The sequence below is a fragment of the Carlito syrichta genome, unplaced genomic scaffold, assembly GCF_000164805.1.
Source record: "Carlito syrichta isolate Samal-C Ts95f unplaced genomic scaffold, Tarsius_syrichta-2.0.1 Scaffold304758, whole genome shotgun sequence".
NCBI lineage: Eukaryota > Metazoa > Chordata > Mammalia > Primates > Tarsiidae > Carlito > Carlito syrichta.
In genome coordinates this window covers 780837-801039 of record NW_007248854.1, presented here as the reverse complement: position 1 = coordinate 801039, position 20203 = coordinate 780837, and the positions used below count along the sequence as shown (strand labels likewise).

Here is a 20203-nt window from a genome sequence, read left to right as displayed (position 1 = left end):
ATATTTAGTAGGAACTATTAATTCCATTCATAAATCCATTAAACACCTATTATGAGCAAGGCACAAGGTCAATAAGGCACTAGAACCAGGGGTTTATTAAGTTTCAGGAAGGGTATTTCCCTTGTGTGTGTCATTATTTACTGATGTTATGCAATCATCACAATAAATCCAATCATCTTTAATTCAAGGATCCTTAAAAAGAGGAAAAAAGCCAAAAACCATTTAATCACCAAATTATTTAGTAAATATGAATACAATATTTAGTCTGTTTTGAGAGTTCAGTTTTACTCTTTAGCAATAGTTGATATTGTGTTCACAGTAACCTAAAACTCATTTTTTTCAAACTGAATAAAAGTTGGTGGAAAGTTAGCCCGAGTAGAAAATTGTCAATAAATTAATTCCAAACTCTTTGAAACATACACATATGATGCACACATACATTTTCAGGTAAAGAAGCCCATGCAGTCAAAAACCTACATATAAGTGTACTTTTCTATGTGTGTGACACTCCTATGAAAGTGGACTTTTGTCTTAATGGAGAATTCGGAGCAGGTGTCATATTTGTGGGGGCAGAGAGGACCAACTAAATGCAGAAAGATTAATTACAAGGTGTTATTAGGGAAAGAAATGATGGACTAGAAGAGTGGCAGAAACAGAGAGAAGACTGTTTTAGATGAGATAAAAATGACAAATTTCATTTTGGGTTGAATTTCAAAAGAAAGGGATCAGAGGATACCTGTATTTTTAATATCTACAATGGGACAAACAGTGTTGACATTTACTAGGACAAAGAAAGTGTCAGCAAACTTTTACTGTAAAGAGCCACATAGCAAATATTTTAAACTTTGAGAGCTACACAAAGTTTCTGTCTCATGTTCATTTTTGTTTTAAGAACACTTTTAAAGCATAAAAACAATTATTAGCTCAAGGGCTCTTTTGACCTGTAGGCTGCACTGTGCCGTCCCTAGGTAGCAAAACCATGATGAGAAATAGAATGTTCTCAGGGAGATGATCATGAGTTCAACTTCAGACACACTGATTTTAAAGTACTTGGATAAATCAGAGTGGAGATCGGGCAAGCCATAGGATCATCACTGGAAACAGAGAAAGCAACAGAGCTTTTCAAAATCTTGCAGGGACAGAGAGAAAACGGAATATCCCAGGGACCCAGATCCTAGTGAGAAGGGAAGAGAAGAAAACGGGGCTGACACACCACGGTCCTTGTGTCGGGTCCTAAATATTGAAGTTATGTAGCAAGACTAAGAGGCTAAGTAGTACCTCTAGAACTCAAAGCTGAGTATTTGGTAGGGTTGTCATGTTAGGAAAGTAAAGATTAGATTAGACTCAGAATTGAGCAAGCAAAAAATCCCTCTTAAACTCTCTAGGATCTGACTGGAAGCCCTAGAAAGCTACACTAGAGAAGTGGAAGCAAAATCACAAGTGTGGAGAAATTTAAAATACTGCAAACTAGCCTTCAATCAGGTTAGTCCCAGATTATATTAAGCTGATCAGCCTTTATTCTATCTGACCAGCAGAGAAAGAGTGAACTCCCTCTAGAAGAGAACAGCATCTGAACACACTACAATTTTTTAATCCATAATGTCTGGTATTTAGTCAAAACTTACCAGACATGCCAAAAGATTAGAGCTTATGAGTGAAAATACAGGCAATTAAAAGATAACCACGAGAGATACAGATATTAGAGTTAGCAAACAAGGACTTAAAAATAACCAGGATTACTGTGTTCAAGAAAATATAGAAAATGGTGGGGGAAATAGATGAAAAGATAAAGATAAATTTTATCAGACAAATGAAATCCATAAAAAAAAGATCAAAAGAGTACTCTAGAAATAAACACAGTAGGCCAGGCTCGGTGGCTCAGCCTGCAATCCCAGCGCTTTGGGAGGCTGAGGTGAGTGGATTGCCTGAGCCTGTGGGTTTGAGACCTGCCTGGGCAACTTGGCGAGACCTCATCTCTACAATAAATCAAAAAAACTGGCTGGGCATGGTAACGTGTAGTTCTGGCTACTTGGAAGGCTGAGGTGGAAGGATTGCTGGAGCCCAGCAGGTCAAGGCTGGGGTGACTGGGAGTATGTTGCTGCACTCCAGTCTGGGCGACAGAGTGAGACTCCAACTCAAAAAAAAAAAGAAATAAACACAGTAATAACAACTAAAAGTAAAAACTCAATAAAGGCGTTTGTGAAAAAACAACACAAAAACCATTAGTGATGTGGAACATAGAATATATACACACTGAAGCACAGAGGAAAAAAAGATTACAGAATACATAGAAGAACATGAGACCCACGAAACACTGAAAAAAAACGGTGGGGGGGGTGACTAATTTGCATATAATTTGAATTTCTGAACAACAGGTGAAAAAGATGGAACAGAAGTAGCGCTTAAAAATATAATGGCCAATAATTTTCCTATACTAGTGAAAGATATAAATTCACAGATTCAAGAAGCTCTGGAAACTCCAAGCAGGAAAGAAAACCACATCAAGGCACTACATATTTGAACTGCTAAAAAAAACAAAGAAAAAGAGAAAACCTTAAAAGCAATAAAAGAAAAAGACACAGTATCCTCAAACAATAAGAACAATGGTTGATGTTGATTTTGCAAGGAAAAAAAAAGGAGAAAGATGAGAAGATAATAAAATATCTCCAGTGCTAAAAGAAAATAACCACCAACCTAAAATATATGTAATCAACAAAAATATCCTTCAAAAACAGAGAACATTTTCTTTTTTTTTTTAAAGATGTGGGATACAATTCAGGGTTAGGTATACAAATGTTTGTTATGAAGGCACCCTTGTTGATGATGTGTGCTACCTCCCTTCCCTGGCAGTTTCCCACTACAGAGAACATTTTCAAACAATGAAAAATGGGCGTGGTGGCTCAAGCCCGTAATCCCAGTACTTTGGGAGGCCAAGGTGATTGCCTCAGCCCAGGGGTTCGAGATCAGCAGAAGGATGGCTGAGCCCAGCAGGTTGACGCTGGGATGGGTGTGAGCATGCCACTGCACTCCAGCCTGGAAAACAAAGTGAGACTCTGACTCAAAAAAAAACAAAAAAAACAAAAAAACGGAGACAATTCACTACAAGCAAACTTGTACTAAAATAAATGAGTAGTACTTCAGATAGAAGAAAAATGATCTTAGATGAAACCATGGAAGACAAAAAAAAGTAAATACTAAATAAGGCTGACTGAACAAAACAATAATAATGTCTTGTGAAATTTAAAGTATATATAAAATTACAACGCATGACAACTAAAATGTAAAAGGAGGGCGGAGGCAAATGATGTTACAGAATTCCAAGAGAAATTATAACAGTAATAATTTGTTTTACACTGCGGAAAGTCGCAAATGCATTTATAATCTTTAGGGTAAAAGCTAAAAGAATATTAACAGAGTCTATAACTAATAAGTATATAAAAGGGAAAACAAAATTTTATAATATTTTTCCAATCTGAAAGAGGGTTAGAAAAAAATAAGATTAAATAATTATAAAAATAGGTGAGTTAAATGGAACTCAAATGTTAAGATGGTAGATCGAAATTCAAATATATCAATTTTAAGAAAAAACAGAAATACAGTAGCAGAGATGAGCAGTGGCTACAGTTGTTAGCTCAGAAAATAGCAAAGAGATAAGAGTAAAACTAATCGAAAAAAAAGTTCAGCGTTCTCAGAAAATCGGTAAGGAAGAAAATATGCATTATAATATTTCATCCATAGCTAAATCCAGAATATACTATCATGATCAATGTTCACACTGAGTTACGAAAAAAGAGTTACATTCAACATATCCTACTTAAAAATCTAGGCATGCATAATATTTGCCATTCAAAAGTTATACTTTAAGCCAATAATCACTGAAGAGAAGAAAAATTCCTTGATTGCTGTTCTCAGCTTACAAGTGCCAACATTCAGAAAGCAGTCAAACTTCTGAAAGCAATTGTTATGAAACCCAAACATTAGTTTTTCAGTATTTCACATCTGTATGTCAAAGATGGACAGTAATTTTGAAATACCTCTATATTACATAATCACCAAAGCTAAAAACAAGTACTTCGCATGTTCATGACTATTTTCCTATTGGCATAATATTCCTTCTAAGAACTCTTAATACTTCTCACTGAACAGGTGACAAATGTTGCCTTTATTAGATTAAGGAAATGTATTTCCCTCCTTCAGTCCCAGACGTTTCTCCTTTGTTTTCTTGAGACCCAAGAGTTTAGCTAAGACTCCTTAACTTTATTAAACACTAGATAACAATTAATGTAACTTAAAATTCTGTCCCAGTAACCATTTAGAACAATCAAAACTGAATTTACATATTTATAAATCTAGAATAAATATGCACCAACATATTCATATTTTCTATTAAAGTATTCACTAAAGTTTGGGGACAGAATGTTAAGCAAGTTTAATCGACTCTTCAAAGGTCATACTATCATAAGAATTCTTCTAAGGGCAAAAACGGTTCACGAGACAAGATCCAGGATCCTGTACACAACATTATTTGGCTTGCCCCTGTCTGCACCTTACAGTGCCCTTTTCACAGTGCATGATAAAGTCAATTCAATCAGCTCAAAATTTTTTTACAGAGTGAATTTTGCAAGCAAAAAACACAGAATATGTTCTTAGTAGGTTACATTTGACTTCTAAATTCCATTCTCTCATCCAGTTACATAGAATACAAAGCTACTGACCTTTACAAGTATAGCCCATTCATTTTTTCAGGCTTTCGACTAATTAGACAACACAGAAAGAAATGTAAGGTAGAAGATAAGTCTTCCTGGTCATTTTCCATTTCTTCAGTCATGTCATTTTTCCACATAAATAGGATGATTCTGATTGACACAACAATGCCCAAGATGTAAAGGTGCCAAACAGAAAATTACACACACTAGGACTAAGAAATTAATTTCATGGCTGTAAGGGCTTTCTAGCTTTACTAATAAAATTCCTTTGGCCCAAAACATCCTCTAAGACCTCCTCACTAAGAACTGTGTATGTGCCAAATGCTTTATGAGAAAACATGTCAAAAAGATCACTTGATATGAAGAGACCACCTTCTTAGCGTATTCATTTATGCATTCACTAAATACCATCACATGCAATCTATGATTGACTGGCTATTTGTATTTTATAAATATTTTCATTCCTAATCCAGTACCCTGCTCATGCTGGATGTTGCTGGAACTAAAAAAGATAGATATGGCTCTACTTTCAAGGAATTTTAACCACTTCTTTCCTTTTAACAGATATCACAACCTAATTTTATGCTCTTCCACTGAAAATAACTTGGTATACTCACCTCCCCCTCTTTCAACATTACCAAACTACAAGGAAACAACTTCTAGGAAGGGTGAACTCTCCAGCTATGTTCTCAACACCATGGACTCCTACACAGTTCCACCAGTTACCCTCTCCACCAACACAAATCTTCAGTGATCTCCTAAAGTATAAATCCTGCTTTTAACCGAACAACCACTGAAGATATTGCCCCCTCTTTTTCCATCAAAAGCAAATTTCTTCCACACTCTCTACCTCCACTTCATCTCACACTCATTCCCAGTTCACTATATCCTGATTCTGACCCAACCTAACTCTACCAAATAGCTCTCTTAATGATCCCCATGGTTTTCCTAGTGACCAGATCTGAACAATACTCTTTATTCCCCAATTCTCAATGTTATTTCACTTCTTCGATCAACTGCCAACATTTACTTCCTTAAAAAATGTCTGCTTTCAGCTATATGTGTGATCTAGAATCATGTCATCTGAAAAAATTACTTAAAAAGCATTTTTAAAGGATAATTCTACAAATTTCAATTTTTATCCCGCAATTCTATCTCAAGTCTTGCAATGTATTAGAAATAGTGAAAATGTACTAAATCAAGTAAATTCATTTTTCTCACTTAATCCATTCAACAAATATCTTTAAAAAAAAAAGAGCCAGTTGGCTAGAACTGGAATAATCAAGGGTTAGAGAATAAAATAAAATGAAGTGGGCATACATCTGATCACATATAGCTTCAAAGGCCACTGTAAGAAGTTTGAATTTTGTTTTAAAGATGACAGGGCCATCAGAGGTTACTTACCAAAGGTCCCCACAGCCAGTAAGTTACAGAAATATAATTTGAACAGAGACATACCTGTCACCAGAACCTAGGCTCTCTTTTGAACTGCTTTTTAAAAACAACACAAAGGCCATTCCATCTGAGAACTGTACCCACTATTTTGATATTAATAATGCCATCTTCTGATGCAGAGGTCAGCAAACAATGGCCCAAGGGCCAAATCCAGCCCACCACCTGCTTTTGTAAATAGTTTTATTGGAAGCCAGCCATGCTCATTTGTTCAAATACTGTCTATGGCTGCTTTCACACTATAATGCAAAGTTAAGCCACTGTGACAGAAACAGCCACAAAGCCTAAAATATCTGCTTTCCAGTCCTTTACAGAAAGATCCTGCCAATTCTTGTTCTATCCAACTATCTCTTAGGTGCATCACTTGCAAATTGGAGACAGTATTAACTAACTCATCTATTTGCAGTGAGAACTAAGGAAAACAGCACATCTAAAAAATCTGACAACAGCAGACACCCCAAAATGTGAAACTGCAGTCTAATTCAGGTCCTACACTCCAGCATTTATTTAGGAAAAACAGTAATCCCATCTCTACTCTATTTCAGCCTCATGTCACTTCTTTCTTGAAGGTATTTTGTTGCCCTGACACACACCCCAACTCCCAGGACCACCTAGAAGAAGCAAATGTCTCCTATTACAACAGTCTCCTACAGAACCTATTCCATAGGCTCCACATCTCTGTTAACAGCACCACCATTCTCCCTTCAGCGGGACTTGCGTCTCTGAAATAACCCTGAATATCAAACTCTTCTGTTGCTACTGTGTGAAATCCTGTTTATTCAACGTACACAATAGCTTTCAAGCCATCCCCTCATCTACATGTCCACTGCCTGATCCCATTTCCCATCTCCGTTACCTCTCACTATTTCAGTCCAGTAGCCTTACAATTCATTTTCCACATCTACATCTGTAAGTGTCCTACATACAAATGTTTGACATGAAAAAATACTCTTAAACGAATAAAGATATCTGTTCAAAACTATTTAACAGCCTGTCACAATCCACAGAATTAAGTCTTCAGCTTTGCATGCAAGTTATTCCACAATGTGATCCCAACATACACCTTAACACTAACTTCCTTTTACATGTCTTGAGCACTTACTATTGTTCACCAGGACATGCTATACTGTATGTAGTTTTACTGTAGTAATACTATAATGTAACATAGTTATACTACACTGAGCACTGGAAATAATAACATAAACTCCTGTACCGAAGAAGTTCAAAATCGAGTAGGGAAGACAGACATAAAGAAAAAAAATAAATAACCCATTCAAAATGGAAGCAGTTCAGGAAAGGTATGAAAAGAAAACATGAGCACAAAAAGAATGAAGAAGGAACTGTTTCTGCCAGCAGAAGTAAGAGGGCTAAGGAGATGGCTCCTCTTCCAGAGGGGAAGGGATGAAAGAAGAAACGAGGGTGAAAAGAGGGAAAAGGGACAGCAGACAGGATGGAGGGTTCCTACCCAACCTTTTGTTCCAGCTGTGGTTTTAAACCAGAGGCGATGCTGCTTCCTGGGGGGAATATGGCAGCGTCTAAAGACATCTGATTGTCACAGCTGGGAAGAGGGGGAATGCTGCTGGCATAGTGCAGAGAGAGAAGAAACACTGCTCGGCATCCTGCTGTACAGAGCACAGTCCTCCCACAAGAAAGAATCGTCCAGCCCAGAATGTCAAGAGTGTCACAGATGAGCTACCGTGGTCTGGAGCCACGAGGAACAGGAACAAAGGAGAGGATAAAGCTGAGACGAGTTCGGGATATGCCGGAACACTGACAACACACAAAGGGCAAGGAAGAAGAATGACTCTATCCAGACAGCGTTACACAACAAAACCAAAGAGGAGAATGCAAAAAGGAACAGAGGATAAAAGTTGGTCACGAATGTTCTGCAACTAAAGGCTCTTGAAGAGAGACAAGCTTGAGTCTGCAAAGCCCAAGTCTCAAGGTCATCAGTCATGAGGGAATGGGGAAGACATGAGCCAAGAAGCCAAAGCAAAGGATCACACACTTTCTGTTCCACATCATCCAATGCAACCAATACGTATTGCACAGTTGCTACTATATATCATTGGGAAAACACAGAGATAAATAAGTCAAAATCCCTGCCCTCAAGAAGATGGGATTTCAGTAGGGAGAATTAGATAAGTATGTAAGTTACTATTATATAAGGAAAAATAAAATATATGTCATAAGTTCACAAGGGTTCTAATACACACAAGAGTCAGTGCAAATAGCAAAAACATGGAACAACCGTGTTGCCCATTGAAGCTGGACTGGATTAAAAAAATGTGGTTCATATACACAATGGAATATTATGCAGCCATAAAGAAAGACAAACATATGGACTTTGCAGCAACTTGGATAGATTTGGAGTTGATCATACTCAGTGATCTATCACAGAAACAAAGAACAGAGTACCATATGTTCTCACTCATAAGCAGACCTTGAACAATTACAATACATAGTAATACATAAGAAAGAGATTGGCAATAGTGGGAAACCGTCAGGGAAGAAGAGGTAGGATTGGCAGTTGAGGGAAACTGCTAGGGAGGGAGGGGCATACCTTATCAACAAGGGTACCTGCATAATCAACGTTTGTATACCTAACCCTGAATTGTACCCCACATCTTCATAATAAAAAGAAAGAAAAAAAAAAGAGTGCTGTAATAAATAATTTTACTTAATACCCACTTGACCTTCTAGTGAGAGGGAAAAAAACCATAGCACAGTAAGTTCTCCATCCTTGTTTGCAGTTTTATATGCCCAGTATAACTGACATAATTAGCAAAATAAAAATATCTGTTACTTCCAAATAGCCCTGATTGCTAACACTATTCTAAGAATGCAAAAGCTGTACACTTTCTATGGAGTATCCCAGTAAAGACCTTCCCTTCCATTGAAAGACTCACGTGAAAAATTAGACCCAACATCCTAGAGTAAGTCCTATACCACTGAGAGGCTCTTAGTTATATTTTTGTTTTCCAAAACTTTGGGTGGGTTTATTTCTCCTGAGGTTGCAAAGCTATCCAGAGGACAGCTCTTTAAATATTCCCCCCCGAAGAAGCCTCAAACTCAACATGAGAAAATAGTTAGAGAAATCCCTAATGGTCCATCCAACATACATTTTTCATAAAGTGATTATCCTCCTGCAGCCTCAGCTTCCTAAGCCTTTTCCCTCCCTTCTATAATTGTTTTCCTTGTAGGCCAGGCAACAATTACCACTGCTACAAGCCTAAGGAGGTCCACAAGCAATATATTTTACAATACATAAGTGTAGTGTCTCTGATATCTGGTGCTTTTATCACTAATTGCACTATAAAATACGCCATTAAAACAGGGACAAACAAGATTGTAAAAATCACATAATGGACCATGACCACTTACAAAAGCCATTCATAACTGTTACTGTACCACTGATTTTTCTTTACTTTCTAGTTATATAATTATTTTTCCAAATTTTTACTTCTAGGGGATACCATCAAGAAAAAGAATATATTTGGGGATTACACAACATGCATGCATGCTCTTAAACACATGATTTTATACATTTGCTCAAAATTAAAATGATATAGCATGTCAAAAATGTGCTATGAATACTGAATTACTAGGGACAGCTAATGATTCCTTGAAGGAAATTAGAGGTATGGCAAATGCATTTAAGCTGTGGTTTCTTCTCAAACTTTAGGACATGTGATTGAAAGCATGCAGAAGAAAATGCAGAAAGACTTCACAATTCCAATTTGTGAAATATACAATATAACACAGCTGATAAAACATTCATAACTTGAGAAAAGGACAATGAAGGACGATCAAAGGGTGACATTACTACCAGTTACTAGCAGATGTGGGTCAGTGGAATTGCCTGCAGTGTTTCATATGTCATTGGCACTCACTAACTCATAGCTAATTCTCAAGTTTGTAAATGAGCGCTTCCACCCTTCACAATTTATTTCCATGTCTAACCATTTTTAAAAGGGAAATCAAGAATAAGAGAGAATTTAAAAAAAAAACCTGGGCTATCCAATAATAACACTAATGAATATTTAGATTGATCCGAATTTTAAATAGTGATTCAGATGAAATATTGGGGTTGTCTCTAGGTTTTATTATCCATTACCAGACACATACTACTTCTAATAATACCACATTACATAAGTACCACAAACCAACAGTGGCTAGCCTCAACAAAACTAAATGTAAGTAATCAATTAATGAATTGGAATTTTTTAATTGGATAACCTTCTGCTAAGAAGAAGTAACTTATATCTTGATTGTAAGTATCAGTTAGAAAAGTGTGATTAAGTTTGGGTTTCACAGGAAAATTCCAGTACTTCAGCAACTCTATCATAATTATTCTCAAGTATTTTCTTAATTCCTTATAATAGCTTAACCTTACTAAAATCAGAACTTTAAAGCAGACGATACATCATGATTACAGGCATTTTAATTGAGCCTAAATTATTTCTTTTCCCTCTTAGAAACATTAGCTATTGTTCAATCTTCCAACAGAAATATTAGCAAAAAGTTAAACAGACGTAAGTACAATGTTTGCCCTAATTTCAGAAACTGAAGATACTGTTCAGTAAAAATCATTTTTAAATATTTGAATTAGCCAGGCATGGTGGCGCACATATGTAACCCCAGCTCCTCTGGAGGCTGAGGCAGAAGGATCGCCTGAGCCCAGGAGGTCAAGGCTGTGGCAAATCGTGGTCATACCAGCCTGGGCAACAGAGTAAGACCTTGACCCAAAGACAAATATTTTTGGAATGGCAAGAGTAATTTACTTTTTCAATGCCAAATGCATCCTTGAAATACTCACACTATGTTGGATAAAGCTACATACAAATCATGAGTCTTTTTTTCAACAGTGCCCTCTCTCAAAAATTATTCTCTAAGACACACCAAAGCTCTGTTACTAAATGAAGTTAAACTGGGCCTATACACTGCCTGAGCCCACATGCCAAACCTACCTTGTCAGATGCCTCCGAAGCCAAGAGATTAGTGGCAAGGGTTTGTAGCTTATGGTGGGCCATGTTTTTAAGAGCCGCAAGACTCCGTCTTGTCATGGCTTGCTTTAGGTTGACTGCCGGATGACTAAGTGAGTCAACAGCAGCAGGAGCTGCTTCATCACAAGCATTCAGAATCTCTACTGCTGTTATACCCATCACACAGCGATCCAGTGCACCTGGAAGAGAAGTGTGTTCACACAATATCACGCAACATCATAAAGTTTCAAATAGTATCTTAGTAAAAAAAAAATGGCATGAAAGTTTTTTATGTAGGAATATGTCTTATTATGCCTCCCAGAAATATCTTCTTGTACTTCCTTCTTCTAATGATCGTCCACGTAGCATCACCTCAATCGTTTCCTCTCCTGTGAAGCTCCTGACGCAACTTCCAATAAAGTCACACTCTGAGCCAAGATTCCAACAACCTCCCCCAGGCTTTTCCACTCTCTTCCTACTTCCCAGATGGTTTCTTTGACGACACCCACACCATACACTAATGCAAACATCAGATTCTATGACTTGACCTTCCTGAGTTATGTATCAATCTTAAACAAAAAGTCTTATTAAAATATGTTCATTTTTTCTCCTTGACTAATTTCTGAAGTTTCTCTTTATCTAAGAAACTTCCACAGAACATAACAAGTATAGCTTCTCCACTCTGTATGCATCTTTGATTTTTACTCTCGCCCAGTCAAATGCTTCTCCAAATTTTTGTGAAAATGACTACTGCTTCTACTTGTAACGACTGCAAAGTTTCTTCATTGGGCCATCCTTTCTGTGCATCTCCATCCATGCATTTCTCGTCTAATCAGAGCATGGACTTCTTCTCCTAGATAATGCGCGTTTTATCACTTCCCTCTTCACCACCTTTCAGGCCTTTATTCTAATGTTACATTGTTCCCTGGTCGTGTTATTAATTTCTCCCTTTTCTGCTTTATTTTCTCCTTCATTTTAATCTCTGTTTTGATTTCCATGTTGACCCAGGAGTTGTTCAGCATTGTGCTATTTAGTGTCCGTGTATTTGTGGGTTTGGGAGGAACTTTGCTGCTGTTGACATTTATTTTTATTCCACTGTGGTCTGAGAAGGTGCGTGGCAGTATTTCAATCTTATGGAATCTGTTTATGCTTGATTTATGGCAAGGATGTGGTCGATCTTAGAGTATGTTCCATGTGATGATGAGTAGAATGTATATTCTATGGTTGTTGGGTGGAATGTTCTGTAGGTATCAATTAAGTCCATTTGGTCAAGTGTCATGTTGAAGTTTCGGATCTCCTTTTTGATTTTTTGTCTTGATGATCTGCCTAGCATTGTGAGTGGGGTATTTAAGTCCCCAGCTACAACAGTGTTAGAATCAATATCTTTTTTTCGTTTACCTACTTTCTTCCTAACACTAATCGCCAGCTAACATATAACATAATTGAAGATTTTATTATTTCTGACCTGCCTTTTCCCAACCAGATTATAAACTACAAAAGAACTAAAAGAGTTTTAATTGTTCTTTTCAGTGTTATATCCCTGGCACACTGAACACTGCCTTGCACCTAGGAGGCAATCAGTAACTACTGATTGGAGACAGAGTTACAGCTTCAAAATAAGAGTTCTAATAAACCTGTGAGGGAAAAAAAAATAAGCCAACAAAATAATGTTCAAAGAATATGAACAATTGAGAAGAGAATTACAAATGGGTAATAATCATGCAAAAAGATGTTAATCTCACTAATAAAGAAATCAAATTAAGGCAACAATGAAATACTATTTATCTCTTATTATTAGATAGTCAGTATTCTTATGGGTATAAGAAAACTGGTAATATACTTTTAGTACAAATAAAAATTAGTAATTCTTCTTTTGACAAATGCTATTAAATTTAAAACTCACATTTCCTTTAACACAGAAATTTCCATTCTAAGATTTATGCTAAATAATCATACCGTATACAAATATATGTGTGTGTATGTGCGTGTGTAGTTACTGTCTTAATTGTAATTTTTAAAAAAACGTTAGCCTAAATTTCTACCATTATTAGACTGGTTCAATAATTTATTATATATCCACTAAAAGGAATACTTGAAGTTACAAAGACACAAAAAACTGAAGCTCGGCAATGTGTAATAACTTATACTAAAAGCCACAGTACAATGTTAAATAAAAAAAAAGTCAGAGAACAGTATCCATGGTACAAATACTTAGTCACTGAAAAAATACTATAGCCACAGAAAAAATTCTCAATAACTGTGCACTCCAGAAACAGAGAACTGAGTATCACATGTTCTCACTCATAAGCGGACCTTGGACCTTGAACAAATATCATAATACTATAAGAAAGGAGGCTGGACACAGTGGCTCATGCCTATAATCCCAGCACTGTGGGAGGCCGAGGTGAGAGGACTGCCTGAGCTCATGGGTTCAAGACCAGCCCAGGCAACTTAGCAAGATCTCATCTCTACAATAAATCAAAAAATTAGCTGGGCATGGTGGCACATGCCTGACACATGTTCCAGCTACTTGAAAGGCTGAGGAGGAAGGATGGCCTGAGCCCCCAGCAGGTCTAGGCTGCGGTGGTTGTGACCGCACCACTGCACTCCAGCCTGGGCGACAGAAACTCTAACTCAAAACAAAACAAAACAAAAAAATCATGAAGATCCGTAGTATATCAATTATTACAAATATATACTATTTTTGTTTGTTTGTTAAGACAAGATCTCTCTCTGTCTCTCAGGCCGGAGCGTAGTGGCAGGAACACAACTCACTGCAATCTTCAACTCCTGGGCTCAAGCAATTCTCCTGCCTCAGTCTCCTGAGTAACTGGGACTACAGGTGTGTGACACCACACCTAGCTAATGATTTTATTTTTTTGTAGAGACAGGGTTTCACTACGTTGCCCAGGTCGGTTTCAAACTCCTGGCCTCAGACAATCGTCCCACCTCAGCCTCCCCAAGTTCTGGGATAACAGATGTGTGAGCCACTGTGCCTATCTATGTATTTAAATATTGAAGAAAAAGTCCAATTATTTTAAGTGAATTAAAATTAATTGGATTTTTAAAATAATACTCATAATATTCTTTCAGCTATCTTAACATTTAGCAGAAATAAACTTAGAATTTATTGTTCTTATTCTTAATGCTTTATTAAAATGTGGTTTACAGTTATAATGGAAAGGGCTAAGTGATTCTCCCTTCTTGTTATCCAAAATAGAATCATTAATCAACCAAAAAATGAAACTATACTACAAAGCATCAAGTGACTAACTTGCTCCCTTGTGACAAGAGCATACTTCCACTTCCCTTTTGAACAAAGTTACTAAGTAGAGCTGAGCATAGGTAGGTGTCCATGTTGGATGTGGAGCAACCTGTTTAAATAAAAAATCAGAAAGAAAGAAAACAATGTTCTAAATGAGTGAAAACCATGAGAACAATATGGACGATATAAACAACAAGAAGTGATAGTGAGTGCCCCAGTTATTCTTGACCATATAACTGCTCTGCGTAAAAGAACAGTGAGAGGTAAAGACAGAAAGGTAGGAAGATGCCACACTGTAGGAGACTTTCTCTTGAAGGTGTTATGAACTAACATTATTCATTAAGATAGGAACATAAGCCGGGCTCGGAGGCTCAGCCTGTAATCCCGCGCCTTTGGGAGGCTGAGGTGAGTGGATTGCCTGAGCCCGCGGGTTCGAGACCCGCCTGGGCAGCGAGACCTCATCTCTACAATAAATCAAAAAATCAGCCGGGCGTGGTAGCGCGCACCTGTAATTCTGGCTACTCGGAAGGCTGAGGCGGAAAGATCGCCGGAGCCCAGCAGGTCGAGGCTGCGGTGGCCGGGAGCGGCCACTGCACTCCAGTCTGGGCGACAGAGTGAGACTCCAACTCAAAAAAAAAACCAAAAAAACCACAGGAACATAAACAAGTGTTGCCAATGTTTTGTTTCCTGAGATTAATTTCCCAGCACAGTGAAGGATGAACCAGGAAGTAGAAAGAGTAGGCAGGATCCCAATAAGGACAGCCTACATATGGGAAAATATGTCCACCAATTAGAATGGTACACTAGAAAGAATAAAAAAGGCGAGAGATACCTAGTGGGAAAGACTTGGTGATTAAACGCACAGTGGGTTGTAGAAGGCAGGAGTAAGCAGAGTAATATTTCCACTCTAAAAACGTTCTTCCCACAAAGAGGAAAGAAAACAAAATAGCAATTATACCAGTAAATAAGTATGATTTCAGAATCAATCAACAAAGAGGGGGAAAAAAACCTCTGATTACACTTGGTTTTACCCAGGTTTTCTTTCGTCAATTACCTTTTTTTCTTAACTCATTTATTGTGTCTTTCTATAGCATGTTTTGCGATAGAATGAAAAGCAAACATGCAGAAAATATCTCAGTTGATCATACAATAGCAATATAAAGAAACAAACGTAAATGTAAAGTCTTATCTCTGCTGTGCTGAAAACTGTAGGCAAAGGGTTAAATATGTGAAGAAAATATTTGCTACTAAACCTTTCACTAACAACAACGGACAACTGCAGCAACACCTCCTGATGCTCTTCAAAAATTTTAGCCTGACGTGGTGGCTCATGCCTGTAATCCCAGAACTTTGGGAGACTGAGGCAGGAGGATTGCTTGAGACCAGGAGTTTGAGACCAGCCTGGGCAACATAGTGAGCCTCAAGAAGATTAAAACAGTCACTAAAACTTTATGTAAGAAAATCTGAGTCCCTGACACACATGCTTTTGGTTTTCCATGCTTAATATACATTTTTCAACAGATATATAAATATATGTTAATCCATAATTTTCTGCCATGTTTTATCAGATATGTAAATTCAAAGAGATGGCTCAAACGCATAGTTCATGAAGTGATTGCAAAAACAGAAATATTAGAAAACCCAGAGAGTGAAATATTTTAAAAAGATAATAGAACAAATAAATTGACAAATCTTCATACACTAATTTCTGACAATATCTGTCTAGCATTAATGGTATTCACATTTGTACAAAAATATCTAATAATTATATCTGTAGGAATAGAAATAGTGTGTGGGAATCGCTTTTGTTATCTATCAAAGACCATAAAAAGGGGCATATGAGGATGCTGGTTAGGCTTTGTAATGATTAGATAAGAAGAACATTTTGTAACAGCAGTCATTACTTTAAGCAGGCCTGCTTCCTAAACAGACAAGACTCTGACCTTGTCAAAGGCCTGGAGGAATGACACTGCACACTTACTGGGAATACCAAACTGTCAAATGAAACAACTGATCCCTGAAGCGCATTACAGTTCCACGTAGAAGCAGCCACCATCTAGGTTGGTGCCCCACCTTTAATAAGTTCATAAGGGAGAGTCAAGAGGCTCTTCAGGCCAAATCTTCTTGTTAGTGTTTAACTAATTTTCCAACTATCTAGAGATGTTAAATAATTTCCATGCCCTCTGTAGCACTATTAAATTGCTACTGCAATTTAATAAAATTGCCACAATGAAAGAACAAAAGATTCTACAGCTCTAGCTCTCGAAATATTACATTACCTATTTGAAGAGAAAAAAAATTAAAAGAAAATGCTGTACAAATGTATAAAGAAAAGACATTTTAAGTGTTTTTAAACCAGAAACATCAGTGTAACTCAAAACAGCAAACAGAAAATTGTCCAGTAAGCAGAGCAGGGTTACAGGGGAATGGCTTCATTTGTGAAAACACATCTCCAAAACACGAAGAAGAGGGACCAAGTATCTCCTTAGAGTTCAAATACAACGCATACATCAAACCCTGGCTGAATCTGATTTATCTAGCTTCGTTTTTTATTTATTTAATAAATAAATAATTTAATAAATAAATAATGGCAATACCTTCAGGATGTACCTTACTGACTCCCCAGGGACCTCTATATCACTAGCTGCTGCCTGAACAGCAAAGAGAAAAAAAGAATGCAACCCTCTATTATGGCTGAAGTCCAAAATAACTTCAGTTCCTCTATAGTATTTGTCCTGATTTAAGAACATCATATTGACTGATTGTTTACCTATATCCTCGGAAGCTAATTTGTAAAATTTTAATATGGTGGTTAATCTAAATGGGGCTTAATTATGCTAAACTGATTATAAGAATAACATTCTCCAGCATACCTACAGTTACGGTCTATTTTGTCATTTCCTTCTAGAAAATTTACTGGAAAGGTAATCTTATCTACCAGTAAGGTCTCATTTATAAATAATATTATATTTCATTCTATATTCTTTACAAAGTATCTGAAATATTCAAATATCATACATTTAAGCATCAGAAAAGTGACACTCTTCATCACATTTATCTAATTTAAGCAAGTCCTAGACAATTTACTATGCATTTTCATTTAAGATATATTAATTTAACATTTATCATATTTTAGTGCCGTGTTTTATAAATGTCATTACCGCAGTAAGAACTTTCTTTAACATTAATTCTCTAGAAACTATTTCCAAATATAGGTGAAATTATACTCCCAAGATCAACAAAGTAACAATTTAAGCAGCAAGTTTCTTTAATAACAATAACCAGAAATATTCACACGTACATGTATACACACAAACTTACAAGTACACAGATCTATACATACATGTATGCACACTTACAGTGTTTACTACATATCAGGGAAATATCTCATCTTATTCTCTTGGCAACACTATAAGATGGGAAATGCCATTATCCTAATCTTATGATGAAGAAACTGAGGCACAAAAATCCAGTGACTTGCAATAGGTCACCATTCGATCCTAAATTCAAACCAGTCTGACTCCAAAGTTGAAGACAAACTCTACATATTTAGTTTTTGAGGCAGATCAAAAAAGTAAACACAAGACTATGACAGTCAGTATAACATAACGGAACACAAAAAATACAAAATTGCACATGTAATATATAGCAATTCTGTTTTGTTTTTTTTTTAACGCCTAGAAACAGACGAGAAAGAAATATGCCAAAATATTAACTATTCCCAATGAACAATGAGATTTGGGTCTATTTTTCTTCTCTCCTAATATTTTCGCGCTTTTAAAATTTGACAGAAAGTGTGAATCTCTTTTATGACCAGACAAGAGAAAGAAAAGTTAAATGCAAAAGCAAAGAAGTTTGACAGACTTCAAGAATGCTTCCTCCCAGCAAGACTGCTTGTGTACCAGTTACAATCAGAACAATAAATAGAAGATTACAGCTACTTCTTCCAAAAAGGCATAAGAAAACTCTCTACTGCATAGTGCAAGCAGAAAATATGTGTACAGTCCAATTTCATAAAGGACTGTTTAAAACAAAGATGAAGGAAATTTTTAAAAATTCGTATAAATATTATATAGTACAACTAGGAATCTAAAGCAAGATTTTAATCACTGAGAAAAGATTACTGAAGACTGTAAAAGTAAAATAGCAAAAAAGTCTAAACTAGAAAACATTTCTTTACACACTTTCAGATTTGCCAAGGAAAACTACAGCAGTCTGTGTGTAAACATTATCTGTCACAACCTCTTTTTTTTTTTTTGAGTTGGCGTCTCACTCTGTCGCCCAGCCTGGAGTGCAGCGGCACGCTCCGGGCCACCACAGCCTCAACCTGCTGGGCTCTGGCGATCCTTACACCTCAGCCTCCCAAGTAGGCGGAACTACAGGTGTGCGCTACCACGCCCAGCTGATTTTTTTTTTTAATCTATTATAGAGACAAGATCTTGCCAAGTTGCCCAGGCAGGTCTCGAACCCACAGGCTCAGGTAATCCACTCACTCACCTCAGGCTCCCAAAGCGCTGGGATTACAGGCTGAGCAACCGAGCCCGACATGGCCTCTTTTTAAGGTCAGCATTACTAGCTCTCCGTTACACCCTTCATGTGCAATCTTTATGAAACTTGAAATTTTCAATATTCTCTCTAGAACTTGAAACCTTCATTTCAACAACCTCCTACAACTCACTGCTCAGCACTGCATTACTGTCCAAAGAAAAGAGGGTTTTATCTTTTCCACTGTTTTTCAACCTGAGACAAAAATGATTTCTTCATCTTGCTCACAACTTACCTCATGAGTCACATAGGAATCGCTTATACTTTGCTGCCTGAATGTCTGCCTTTAAAGATCTGGGAAATAAACCAGGCTTGGTGGCTCAGCCTGCAATCCCGCGCCTTTGGGAGGCTGAGGTGAATGGATTGCCTGAGCCCGCGGGTTCGAGATCCGCCTGGGCAGCGAGACCTCATCTCTACAATAAATCAAAAAATCAGCCAGGCGTGGTATGCATACCTGTAATTCCAGCTACTCAGAAGACTGAGGTGGAAGGATCGCCAGAGCCCAGCAGGTCGAGGCTGCGATGGCCGGGAGCGGCCACTGCACTCCAGTCTGGGCGACAGAGTGAGACTCCAACAAAAAAAAAAAAAAAAAAAAAAAGATCTGGGAAATATTCTACAAGCACTTGGCACACAGTACAAAAAAATAAGAAAACACTTATCTCTTTGTTGATACTGATGAGAACGTTTGGAAAAATCAGTAATTCAGAAAAAAAAGTAGCAACCATTCTACATTTCACAGCACTTTCCCTCATATAAAAGACTTGCTAGTTGCTAGAGAATCAAATATGCCCACTTAATTTTCTATTGTTATCTCTTCACACTTGTTCTTACCAGTATCCATTTGCCAGACGTACACAGAGCCATCTGAGCATCCCACTACCAGGTAATCATCAGAGGGCCTCCATTTGATGACTTGAATAGGGAAAAGGTGACGGGATGCCAACATGATGCATTTTTTCTCCCGCAAACTTAAAAGTCCTACTGAGTGGTCACTGGCTACAGAGCAGATGCAGTGCTGCACTCTTGCCTGAAAAGAAGAATACACCTTAATTATATTTACATTAAATTTAGAATAATATGGATCCTGTCCTCAATCACTTAAACTGAAATTAATCACACATTCACTACCACTGAAAACCAACCACACTATTAGTCATGTTGAAAAATGTGCTAGTTATACATGAAACCCAGTTCAATTACCAAAACATTTTCTTAAAATATTAAATTAATTCTGGATTAAAGATTGTAAA

At 37.1% G+C, this 20203-nt stretch overlaps 1 protein-coding gene across 1 annotated transcript in view; it reads right to left on the bottom strand.

The window, feature by feature from the left end:
- The window catches only part of WDR7 (WD repeat domain 7), a 129965-nt gene that overhangs the window by 35335 nt on the left and 74427 nt on the right, over positions 1–20203 (bottom strand). The window contains exons 13-14 of the mRNA XM_021713839.1: positions 19785–19980; positions 11129–11343 (exon numbers count right to left, since the gene is read on the bottom strand). Coding sequence (XP_021569514.1) covers positions 11129–11343; positions 19785–19980 — 411 coding nt within the window. The remainder of the gene's footprint in view (positions 1–11128; positions 11344–19784; positions 19981–20203) is intronic.